This window comes from Ammospiza nelsoni, chromosome 1 (assembly GCF_027579445.1).
Source record: "Ammospiza nelsoni isolate bAmmNel1 chromosome 1, bAmmNel1.pri, whole genome shotgun sequence".
Classification (NCBI taxonomy): Eukaryota; Metazoa; Chordata; class Aves; order Passeriformes; family Passerellidae; genus Ammospiza; species Ammospiza nelsoni.
The window spans coordinates 21935499-21947696 of NC_080633.1; the positions used below are offsets into that span (position 1 = coordinate 21935499).

General features: G+C 45.9%; 1 protein-coding gene across 2 annotated transcripts in view; it reads left to right on the top strand.

Moving 5' to 3' along the window:
* The first annotated feature begins 3436 nt into the window (after window positions 1–3436).
* FAM171A1 (family with sequence similarity 171 member A1) overlaps window positions 3437–12198 on the top strand; it is an 87106-nt gene continuing 78344 nt past the window's right edge. Inside the window, exon 1 of one of the 2 annotated variants that reach the window (XM_059484463.1) lies at window positions 3437–3800. In XM_059484463.1, coding sequence (XP_059340446.1) covers window positions 3707–3800 — 94 coding nt within the window. In that variant the 5' untranslated portion in view covers window positions 3437–3706. The remainder of the gene's footprint in view (window positions 3801–12198) is intronic. The other variant, XM_059484456.1, reaches the window with a different exon arrangement.

Genomic DNA, 12198 nt, shown 5'->3' on the forward strand with positions numbered 1-12198 from the left:
AGCCTTTTCTTCTCCAGGCTGACCAGTTCCAACTCTCTCAGCTTTTCCTCATAGGAGAGATGCTCCAGTCCCTTTATCGTCTTCATGACCTTCCAGTGGACTTTCCCCAGTGTGTCTGTGTCTCTTCTGGTCTGAGGATTTCAGAACTGGACACAGCACTCCAGGTGTGACCACACCAGTGCTGAGCAGAGAGATCACCTCTCTTGATCTGCTGGCAATGCTTTGAATAATGAAGCCTGGGATACCATTCACCTTCTTTTCTCCAAGAGCACTCTGCTAGCTCATGTATGACCCAAATTAGAACTGAGCTCTCACTACTGCCTGACTTAGGTAATTTTATTGTATTAATGTCATTTATTGACACTGCTCCTGTGGTGTTTTCTCAGGCTGCAGTAAATTGTCTCTTTTTTTTTTTTCCTTAAGGGTGTCTAGCCAATGAGTGTCAGCAAACAAGGCATAGAAACGTGCCTGGGGTATAACTTGCACTTTTTTAATTCTGAAGAGGATTTGAACTGAGCTCTAAGATATCAACTATCCCTTGTGTCACAGGGAGTTTTCATCCAGGAATCAATGGCATTACCAGTATGTCAGTCTCAGATGCTTCAGTGCTCACTGGGGCAACAAAGAAAAGATCATTTAAAGAGAAGCCATTTGGAGGAATAGCTCAGTTTCCTTACATGAATAGCAGCATTTATGAGAGCGTTACCATGTAATTATATAGATAAATTTAGCCTTTTCAGGTAAGAGACAAGCTCTGTGTGCCCAGCATAGTTTGGAAGGATAAAAATATTTTTCTGGGCTGAAATAAACAGAAATGCAGGGAGTGTGTGGTACTATACACAGCTTGTGTTTTAAAAATCTGCAGCTCAGTGGTCCAGCTGTACCTTGGGCTGCATCACCAGAGGTGACCAGCAGGTTGAGTGAGGGAGGTAATTCTGCCCTCTCCTTTCACAAGACCTTGCCTGAGTACTGTGAACAGCCCTGGGGGCTCCAAATAAGGAGTCCAGAAGAGGGATATGAAGATGATCACAGGACTGCAACACCTCTCCTGTAAAGCCAGGCTGAGACAGCTGGGGTGGTTCAGCTGGGAAAGAGAAGGCTCTGGGGAAACTGTAAAGCACCTTCCAGTACCTAAAGGGAGCTGCAAGGGAGAGCTGGAGAAGGACTTTCTACAAGGGCATGTAGTGATAAAACAAGGGAGAAGGGCTTTAAATGGAAAGAGGGCAGGTTGAGATGAGATAGCAGGAGGAAATTCTTTACTGTGAGCATGGTGGGACCCTGGAACCCAGTGCCCAGGGAAGTTTTGGATGCCCCATCCCTGGAAGTCTTCAAAGCCAGATTGGATGAGACTTTAAGCAACCTGATCTAGTGGAAAGTGTCCCTGCTTATGTAGGGGAATTGAAATCAGGTGATCTTTAAAGTCCCTTCCAGGCCAAACCATTTGAATTCTGTGATTTCTCTGTGCAATGTCTCATTTCTTTCCAGCCTTAGTCGTTATGTGGTATTCACTGATGCTGCAAGAATTGTTGTATCTGTTTGGATTTTTGTGAAAATAATACGACTATATTCAGGAAAATGCATTTTCCTCTTTGTAACAAAATGCTCTATCTTTCCTTACAGACAGAACTAGGTTTTAAGTAAGGCTAGGTTTCTAGCTCTGAGCTCATCCTACGTATGCTAATTTAAGTGCATGAACATCGAGAGAAAGGGGGGGAAAAAGCTATATACATGGTCAGCCTCCTTTCTTTAGAAACAAGTTGCCTCTTAAGTTGCCTTAAGACATGCCATGAGTTTAAAATATTGAAATCTTTGTTTATGACAAGCAGGAGTAAGATCACATGATCTGTATTGGTTCATTTAGTCTTCTCTGTGAACTGAATGGCCTTTTTGTACTTAGTTTTCTTATGGGATTGAACTTTACAAATAAATCCTCCAAATTCTTGGGATAAAAGGATAAATTTGCAGTGTCTCCACAGCATTTATCAATTCTCAGAAAATTTATTTGAAAACAGTAAAACCAAAGTGAAATATGTTGTAATCAACTGGAGTGTGTCTCAAAATGATCTATTAAGTCTGTTTTAACACCTCTGGGATACCAGAATTTCATAAAATTCATAAAATAAACAACCTGTAGCTTGTAATGCAGCTACTCTGGTCAAATACTGAAATCACAAAATAAAGTGTAAAATAAACAACTGTACTGCTTTCTAAAAATCGATCTTTAATACATCACATTTTTATTGGAAGATTTTATTTAAAAATAAATTTACAAATAAATCCTGAAACTTTAGGGCACCTCAGTGAGAGATTGAATTTGTAGGTAGACAAACTTCAGTCTTAGAGGCCAGCTGAAGCACTGGCAGTGTTTGGGAGCAGATCGTGGGAAATTCGCGAGGCAGTGGGGCAGAGGCTTTGCTTTGCACAGCTGTGTAAAGACTTGCCATAATAGCTGTCTGGAGCAGCAATCTCCGTGCTGGAGGAAACATGAGGAGCGCCTGTTCTCCCTCCCTTAGGACGCGTAATGCTCAGCAGAGACCGGGAAGGGAGGAGTGGCTGCTGTGCCCTTGTGTTCTGCCTCTGCTGGCCTGAAGGGAAGCAAGCCGAGAGATGCTCTTAGGGCAGACGCAACCCACCCCAGTGAGAAAGCCCCCAGGGAGAGTTCCCTGCCCCCGGCAGGATGTCCCCAGCGCTACCCCTGCCATTCTCCGCACGGGGCGGGGCGGGAGGCACCGTGCCCGGTCTCAGCCCTCAATGCCACGATTTCCAACCCAGAGTTCACCGTTCCTGTGCAGTTTGCTATAGCATTTTAAAAAACTATTTTGTACTAAAACCAGTAGATGGGTGCATTTGCTGTTGCTTTGTGGTTGGTTGGTTCGTTTTGGATTTGAAATTCGCTTTAAATACTCCAGCAGCAGCAGGGGCCCGGCCGGAGGTCACGCGTGGCAGCGGGGACCCTGCGACCCGCCACGTCCCAGCTGTGCGGAGAGCAGGTCAGGGCACCCGCCTTCCCCCTCATCCCTCCCGCTGGCTGCGGTGGGAGGCGAGCGGGGCCGGCGCGGCTGGGGAGGCCATTTTGCAGCCGTTCAGGGAGGGAGAGCGGGCGGCGGGCGCGGCCGGGCGGGACCCGGTCCCCCGCGGCAGGTGAGCGCGGCAGGTGAGCGCGGCTGCGGCGGGCGCGGCCCGGCCCGGCCCGGGTGCCCCGGGGAACGCGCGGCCGCCCCAGGCGGGCGGGGGCAGCACCGGCGCTGCCGAGGAGCCCCGCGACGGGGCAGGGCGGGACGCGGGCGGCAGGGGGCGCTGCGCCGCCGGGCGCGGGCAGGGCAGGGGGTGCCGCCAAGGGTTAAGGGGCGGGCGGGGAGCCCGGGCCGCTCCCGCGGGGAGAGCGGGGGGATGGATAAACGGGAGCGGAATTAAAGAATAAACCCGAGCGGACAGGCAGCGGGGCCGCGGAGCTCTCCCGCCTCCCCTTCCTTCCCGCTCGCCTGCGCCGCCCGCCTGCCTGGGGGGACAGCGCGGGACGCGGAGCCGGGGCGCAGCGGCGGGACGACAATGCAGCAGGCGGAGAAAGCAGGAGGGGCAGCGCACGGCAACATGGAGGGAGGCGCGGAGCGGGCCAGCCCCTGATGCGGCTCTTTCTCCTCCTCCTCCGGGCAGCGGCTCCGGCGGCGATTCTCTCCCTGGCGGCGGCTGGCGGCGGCGGGTGGAAATGAGCAGGTCGGCGGCGCTTCTCCTCTGCCTGCTGGGCTGCAACGTGTGGAAGGCGGTGACCAAAACCTTAGGGGCGCCCGAGGCGGCTCAAGGTCGGTGCGGGATGGGCGGCGGGACTGGCCCGCTTTGTGCGGCGGTCCCCGGGGCGGCGGGGGCTGCATTGTGCGGGGGGCCGGACCGAGGGTACGGCGGGGAAGCGGGTCGGTGATGTGAGACCTCTCCTGGCTTCCGCCGGCCGCCGCAGACCCCGCAGCCCGGAGAAGCGGAGACAGCCCCGCGGCTGGGGAGCTTTTGTTACTGGCAGGGGCAGGGGCTGCGCTGGCCTCATTGTGCTGCCCCCTCCGTTCCTCCCTCCGTCCCTCGGCGCCGCCGGAGCTGTTGCATTGCGTCCTTTTCCCCCGGGTTCCCGTCTCCTCGCCGTGCCCGCTGCAGGGCCCGACGCGGCGGCGAGAGGCGGGTGGGGAGCACCGGCGGCCGCAGGCCGTGCGCGGCGGCCGGGCTGGGGTTCGCCCCCGGGCTGACGGCGCGGCTCGGCCGCGGCCCCGGGACGTTTCCGGGCCTCCGCCGGGCCTTTTGTTCGGCACGGTGGCTCCCGCCGGCCGGGCGGGGTCTGTCACCGCTGCCCCTGGGCAGCCGGACAGAGACGCTCCCCGGCCGGGCAGGGTCTCCTCCGCCTTCGCCCGGTGGGCGCAGAAGCCGCAGCGAGCCAGTGCCCGGGGGCACCGGGAGCAGCTCCTGATGCTCCTGTGCCGGGCCGCGGGTCCTGCCTTGGGCTGCACAAGTCTGATCTTCACCTGTGTCGTGGTGTGGCAGCCCCTCGGCCGGCCAGGTGCACCTGCCCTCCAGCCCTCCCCCTGTGGGATCTCGGCGAGGGGGGAAACACCGCCGTGCCCTCCTCGCCCTTGGCCTTGGTGACAGGAGGGCTGCCCCTCGGTCGGGCTCCAATAGGGATCCAGCGGCGGCATAGCGCCTGCCGGGACCACGGGCATGTCAGGATGCAGAAAACTTGAGTACATAGGGGTACAACGCGTGTTAGAAGGAAATGCATCCTCCCCGTGGTCAGCGTTGGCCTTGTGGTATGTATTGTCAAATGGGTAAATGTGTCATCTGGGACGAGCGATCATATACCGGCTGAGCCTTCGTGGCAGCAGGCTGGCAGCGTCCTTCCCGCTGCACTGGGGTGAATGTGCACCTTGTGAAGGGTGTGCTTATGTCCTCTTTCCTCAAAGCTTTCCTTATCTCACACAGGTTGTAACAATCAGTAAGCAATGCTTGCTGCAAGAAATAAAAGATTGAAAGTAACCTTTTTGATTTCCTTCATTCATGGTTGGATTTAGATACCCTAAGTAGAATCTGGGTGGGCATATGTTTACACACAGAGTAGTCAAAAGGCAAAGGTGTCTTGTAGGAAAACCCACCATGCCAGGCAATCTGACGTCAAATGCAATACCAGTTTCTGCCTTTTTTAAAGGACAAACAAAAATAGCTGTTCTGGAATAAGAACCACTACCTAAAACTCAAAGGCCACTAAACTTGGGATGTACTGAATTTATTGATGATCATGCCAGAAAACCAGAGCTATGTGTGGCCCATGAAACTAGCACTTCAGATACCAAGGTAATATCAAAATTGACTATAATTTTTGTATCATATGGAAAATCTCCATGTAATCAAAGTGGTGAGGTATTGGCAGAATTAGTGCCTTTCAGCTGTCTGACTGATCTTGTCTTCTATTGTTGAGCTCAATTCAGATGGCATAGAAAGGCTTGTCTGTAGCTGCTACATCTACATCAAGACTGATGGCTGATTATTTGAGTAATAACAGCTATGTCAGTGAGTTGAGAAATAGAAATGTCTAATTTTGTCTTCCATGTAAGAACATCTGAATTTTTCATAATATCACTTTCCAAAGCCTAAGTAGAAGCCCAGTCTTTATTCTTTGGATATGTACATTAGTACAAGGGGATTTGTAGAGCTGATCTCATATCAAAGTGTATTCTGCTTCCTAATACCACTTCCTTACGGTGAATCTTTTTTTGAAGGTTTATGTGATGCCAACTTGTAACCTTGAATAACTTTGTGAACATCAGGTGTGATGGTGTTCTATGGAAAAGAGTTCTAGTACTAGGTACATTCCCAGTTTGTATACACACAGCACAGTAAGTGCTAAATGGTTGTAAAATCTAAGCTAGCTGGTTTTCCCTCTTGCCCTTCTACTACCATGGTCACAGTTGTAGGTACAAGTGAAGGGCCTTTGCCGAAGTTCAGGGATGTTTGCACATGACTGTCTTGTCTTTTGTGGCTGAACGGACTAGTTAAAAACCAAGGGATTGAAGTAAAGGTCGAGGTTAGAAAGCCAGAGCATGCCATTAGGGAATAATTGCTTCAGCTGCAGTATTTTTTGTTGGACAGGTTACATGAGACTAGGGTGGAGAGCCTTCCTCATGGTGCGACAGATCAAATGAGACTTGGTTAAGATGTTCCACATCTGCATTAACAATCCAAATAAATAGGTCTTGGATTTGGAGCTTTTTGAAGGTGGGATTTGTAGTCAGTGTTCTGATCAGGAAAGGATGGGGAGGGATGCTTTGCATCAAGCATTTCTCTCCTTTATTGGTCTCAGACATATGTTCAGACAGTCCCAGCTTCAAATTCTCCTCAGCCAGACTGATTACATAATTGTGAATATGGAAGTACTGGTTATTAAGCTCTGCACTTAGTACTGTATTTAGAAAACTGAATGACATTTTTATGCAGATCTCTTGTGGCCTCTGAAGGTCACAGAGGTACCCTCTAAGTCTCAGTAAGGTACTTGCTTTGATAGGGTAAAATTCTCACAGATGGGTTTGCTTTTGTCCGTGTTGTTGCTTGGAACCCCAGCAGTGAGGGTGTTAGATGTCCATGCAGGTACCCTTTAGAACCTTTACTGCTGCAACTTCTCTCAAGTATATAAAACCTGACAAGTATTTCAGATGAGGACTAAGTTATGATTTTGTGGGGTTTTTTTGGTTTTGGTTTTGTTTGAATTTTTTTATTGTTCTAACAGGTATTCCTGAACTTCAGTTTCTTTTAGTGCTGAAATGAATGTGTGCAAATATTAAAACAAACAAATAAGCCCCTGAACTAACTCTTAAGCTGAATTCCTATTGGCAGTGGTGATTTGTTTGGTGAATACACAAAATATATGGTGCATGCTTTTTCACATGGATAGGTACTGTGTAAAACGTAACAACAGACCTCTGGCAAATAGGAATTTAAGAGTTATATGGAGATGTAGCATTAAACCAGGGAGAATGTAAGCATAATCAGTGTAATTTGGGAAGGGATTAAATTTCTTTATTGCCTGGAAACTTTGCTTCTCAGTAGAAGATGAGGATCATTTATTTGTAGCTGCTAGGGAGGTCTTTTTAGAGAAATCCTAGAGATTTTAGAGAATTCTGTTTTAGTGCAGAAATCTGGCATTATATTTTTCTACTGCAGTGTGTATTAGTTTTAACTCATATTTCTTGGAAGTTGGTCTTCCTATTTTATTAGTTTTTCAAAATTAAGAAGTTATTAATAATAAAATAACATTTGAGTAGTAAATAGTACCCAATTCAAATACTAGCCTACCAGTAGATGAATATGCTCAGGATATCTCATCTTCACAATCCCATAATGAGATTAGGTAGATAATTATTTTCCAGTATGATGGTGAATAAAAATTCAGATGTTGCTTCTTAGTCAGAATCTGCAGTGGTTTTTTCCCTCTGTGTGTGTGGAGGACAGGAGGGTTGATGTTTGAGTGCTGCTGTTTGGAATTGCCTTCCTGCAAGCTGCCATTCCGTTATTTCATGGAAGATAACTTCACAGTCATTTCAGCTGGATATTCTGCAAAGTCTGCTTTTCTGGACAGCACAGCTCTGAGAAGATTCTCCGGTTCTGGGCTGGGTTTTTTTTGTTTATTTTTAAACTTGTTATCCCATGCTTGCAGTTTTAACAATGATGCTAAAGTTTAGATGATGCAGAAATAGTTTTATACTTTTCCTGTCTTTCCTCTTGCACTGCCATACTGTTTCTTTTTATTCAGCTGCAAATTACTAATGACCATCAAATCCAAAGGTTTATTTCACTGAGACCCAAATGGACTCCTCAGAGTAGAACTAAATTGCTCTAAAGCAGTAAAAAAGACGTTGCTTTATTTTAGTGGAGGAGCCAATTTCTTACTCAGTACTAGACAGTGTTGTAAAATGTTAATGAAGATGAGGTGATTGATTTTAGCAAAATTATTTTATAATTTTATCAATTATCAGATCCAGATAAATACTGGGTTCTGGTTGGGTTGTTTCATGTTTGTCTTGAACAACTAATGCCTGCGAATGCCTAGTAACTGACTTCCCTCAGTCAGATGAACAAGTTACCTAGGTGATCTGAGGGTTTAAAACTGCAGTCTTTTTCTCCTGAGCGTTTGTGTTCACCCTTTTGTCTTGTAATACCTTGCACTAAGTGATTTCAAGTACCTTTAATAATGGGTGTATGCACTTGTGAACTGACAAATTCATATGCTGGCTTTCCCTGCAGGCCCACTTTCATCTTGTGTCTTTTTTGCCCACTTGGTATCTTGAGGTAGTGTTAATTGCCATGTGTTTCTCCCTCTCCTTATTTTTTGCCTTTTTTTATCACCATACTGATGCCTTTTCCTTCTTGAGACTAAAACTGGGTTCATGAAGCTTTTACCGATGGCTGTGTCAACTTTTGGCTAAGTGAATGGTTTCAAATAATGGTTTCTGGTAATAATGAAATGCAATTTTACAATTTTTAATTGTAATGGTTAACAGAAGCTTGGCTGTATGTATTTGTGTGGTGGAGAGGAAGAAGAATTGTGCATTTAGAATTTTTTAAAAATATCAGAAATCTCCAGTGGTTTTGGTAAATGGAGGCACAGAAATGTCACTCCACTTTCTGTTATTACAAACTTCAGATTAGTTTTTTACTCCTATCTTCTGTGGGCGAAGCCAAGCTTGGCACAGGAAGAAAACCAAGAAGAAAATGCATTCAAGGAAATGCAATGCTTTGGTCATGTCATTATAGGAAGGTGCTGTACCTGGCAGGTTGGAGATTGAGTTTAAATAGCATTTCTTAACAGCCCTGCTTGAAGTCTCACCATTGACTAGCAGTGTGGGTGGGAGTGATACTTCTATTCCACATCTCAAATGCCAGTACATTGGATCAGTACAGCTGTTGTGTACCTCATGTTTATAATTCAGGGAGTGTTCTTCTTCCAGTCAGCCAAAGGCAAACTAAGTAATCTCTCAGAAATACATGGAACTTGAAATCAAAACAATGCACTTTCAGTATTTCTGTTGGCTTATACATTCATTCATTACCTTATGCAAACTTCATTTTTTGTTAGATCGGTTCTCCTGTGCTCCAGTATATATCTGTTCTGCCTTTAGATACGAAGAAAGGCAACTTCTGAGAGAACTGTGGTGCTGGTATTCTACTTCTCTCACAGGTCCCAATGGTTTTACCATACACATGCCAGGGAGGGAAAATAAGGGGGGCAAGAGGTCTGTGTAAATGGTTATATTTACTAGAAAAAAAAAATCAATGTAATGATACTAATATAATACATGTTAATAATGTACACTAAAACATTTTGTTTTAGGAAGTGCCAGATAGAACTGAGTGCTTTTTTTCCCCTCAGAAATTCCAGAAACGTTATTCTGAAGGCTGGTTTACATTAAGCTTTCAGTTAATGTAATATCTGGCTTGCTGTGCATGGGTAATAAGCATTATGCACATGCTTTTTAGAAATACCATTTTTAGTTTTATTAGAAACTGGAAAATATATATGTATTTTTTATACAGAGCCATCAGAATGTGAACATACTGTAATTTTTTGTTCCTTTTTATAAATGCATTGAATCTTCCACTTTAAAATAGTAAGACAGAATCACAGTTGACATAATGGCATGTCTGAGCCCTTGAAAGGAGTATTTTTAAGTATGTTCCAACATAGAGCAGCATTTTCATTTGTGTAAAATGCTGATGGTTTGGTTCAGATATACCCATGCTACTCTTGCTAGCTTGAAGAGCAACAGGTCCTGAGGAAAAACTGAAGGAAAAATTCATTTATGTACAGTATAATCTCTAAATTTGACTCCCTATTATTTAAGGGGCATCACTAGCTTCTTGGGGTATTGGGTATATTTAAACAGAGCTGCAGTGGATTTAAAAGTATGTTTTGAGTACAAGCAGTTTATGCAGGCAGGGCACAAAAGTCCCTGGTACTCCAACACTGAAGCTATCTTTTAATTGTTCCTACTCCTGCTTTCTGCAGTTCTGTGAGCTGTCACTGCCTGTGCCATTCAGTGCAGCATCCTAGGCAGTGAATTCCTGTCTTTGTTCATTGTCTGTACCCTCCGTTGGCAGGTGAAGCCTCCCTGTCGCTGTGCGTGGGAACTGCCCCGAGCAAATGCTGCTGGCCTGGGTGCTTTCAGCTGGGGACAGGAGCACATTGCAGCATAGAGGGCACCACACAGGCCTTGCTGGGGCTGGAGTCACTTGTAGGAGCCACCCTCTGCCCCGAGGGCTTTGAGGACACACAGTGGCAGCTGAAGTTAGCGGAGAGGAAATGGAGCATGGAGCGGAAGCCAAGGGGAAGGAAGTAGCAGCATCCTTTCAGCTTGGGGACAACAAAGAGGCTGAATCCAATGTGGTGCATAATGCTTCCAGTTAGTTGTAGCTGCAGGACTGCTGAGAGCTGCTGTACTTTGTGGTAGGTGTAATACAATAATAGTGTTTAGCAGTAAAGGAGAGCTCACCGTGACAGTCCATGAATGCTAAGATAAACAGGAGGTAGAAGTTGATAAAGTACTCCTGCTTTGTTGAAGAAAACAGAGCCCTTCTTCCTGCATTGATGAACAGAAGTGATAGTGGTATTGGGTTCTTCCTCTTGTTTCATCCCACCTTTGTGATTGTCATTATTGAAACATGGTGTCTTTCATCCTTTATAAGCAAAGACATATACACAACAACAAGTATTTCTCAGGTGATATTGTGAGACTTGCTAAGAAAACGGCACCAAATTTATGTAAAAGCAGCATTTGTACTGCTGCTGCAAGGAAATGAATGTATCAGCAGTTCTGTCCGGCCCTCTTGCTCTTCACCATACTGTGAAAAGTTGTGAAAAGTTAAGATCCAAATAGCTCATGTCTCAGTCTGTACATATCAAGTACTCCTCATGTGAGGGATATGCAGTTTGCATCCAGGGTAGGAGGCATCTCGTCTGGCTTGGGCGTCTGCAGTCTCCATTGTAGTGAGTTGCCCACGGTCCTTTTACAAACAAGAAGATCTAATCTCAACTAATGGAGCCAAGTATCATTCCTGTCACCTGGAGTAAGCACATTTGGGTTGATGAATATCCACTGTGTGAATCTTCCCTGATGAGCATGGCAGCCTACACAACACTATTTGAATTCCCATTTAGTTGGGTGAATCCTCCCTCACTGTTGCCTCCCTGTGTGATGCCCTCTGGCTTGGCCTTGAGCTATTGAATATATACAGTGTAATAAGCTATGTGAAGGAACACACTCTTGGATTACCTGGCTGGGTTATGTTGTTTTTCAAGACTCAAACAGAAGTTATTGTCTATTTACATTTCTAAACGATTTGTCTTTGTAGCATTATGTTTATGAACCTAAGTGTTTCACTCCCGAGAGTAAATAAACAAAAATAAAAGTTTAGAAACAAGTAAGGAGGCTTGTAGAGTTGTTTGGACTTGCCTATATGTTTTTGCCATGTTTTTAATTAGCTTTGTATTCCAGGGGTTGATTTATTCTGAATTAAATTGCATCGTTACTCTCATCTTTGTTTTCTCACACTGGCATTTGTGTAGCAATGTGGTAAACCAGATCAAGGAAGTTATCCAGCTGAAAACTCCTGTATGCAGCAGCTCAGTCTTCACCTGGATCATTTCCCTGACTGGATTCATCAGAAATTACAGAAATGCTCTTGCTGGTGCAGCAGAAAGGGCTGGGAGGAGCTGGTAAGGGAAAACAAGGACTTCATGGCAGCAGTGCCACTTGATGCAGGATTACATTTTTTTGTAGAGCTAAAGCATTAGATGTAAGACACAGCACTTAGAAAGTTAACTGTTTTAAAAGTTACTACTTAAAGGAAACTGCTCTTATCTGGAAATATGATACCACCCCATTGCTCAAAGTAAAAGCATAAAGAATTTTTTGAAAAAACAAATTGCTTACAGTGATAAAAAACCTGCATTATACAGTTAATACTGGCAGACCTGAACCTGGATGCTGGCAGATGATTTGAGGCACTTTCAGTTGGAACTGTCTCTTGTCAGAACAGGTTTTTGTCCCTGCCCAAGATTTGCAGTTTGTGCCTTGCATAGAAGTTTAAAGAGACTTCCATCCACAGTTTCAGCTCAAGTGTCCTGTGACATGTACTGTGAGGACTCAAGTGCTCTCCCAGTTGTAGGGCAACAGG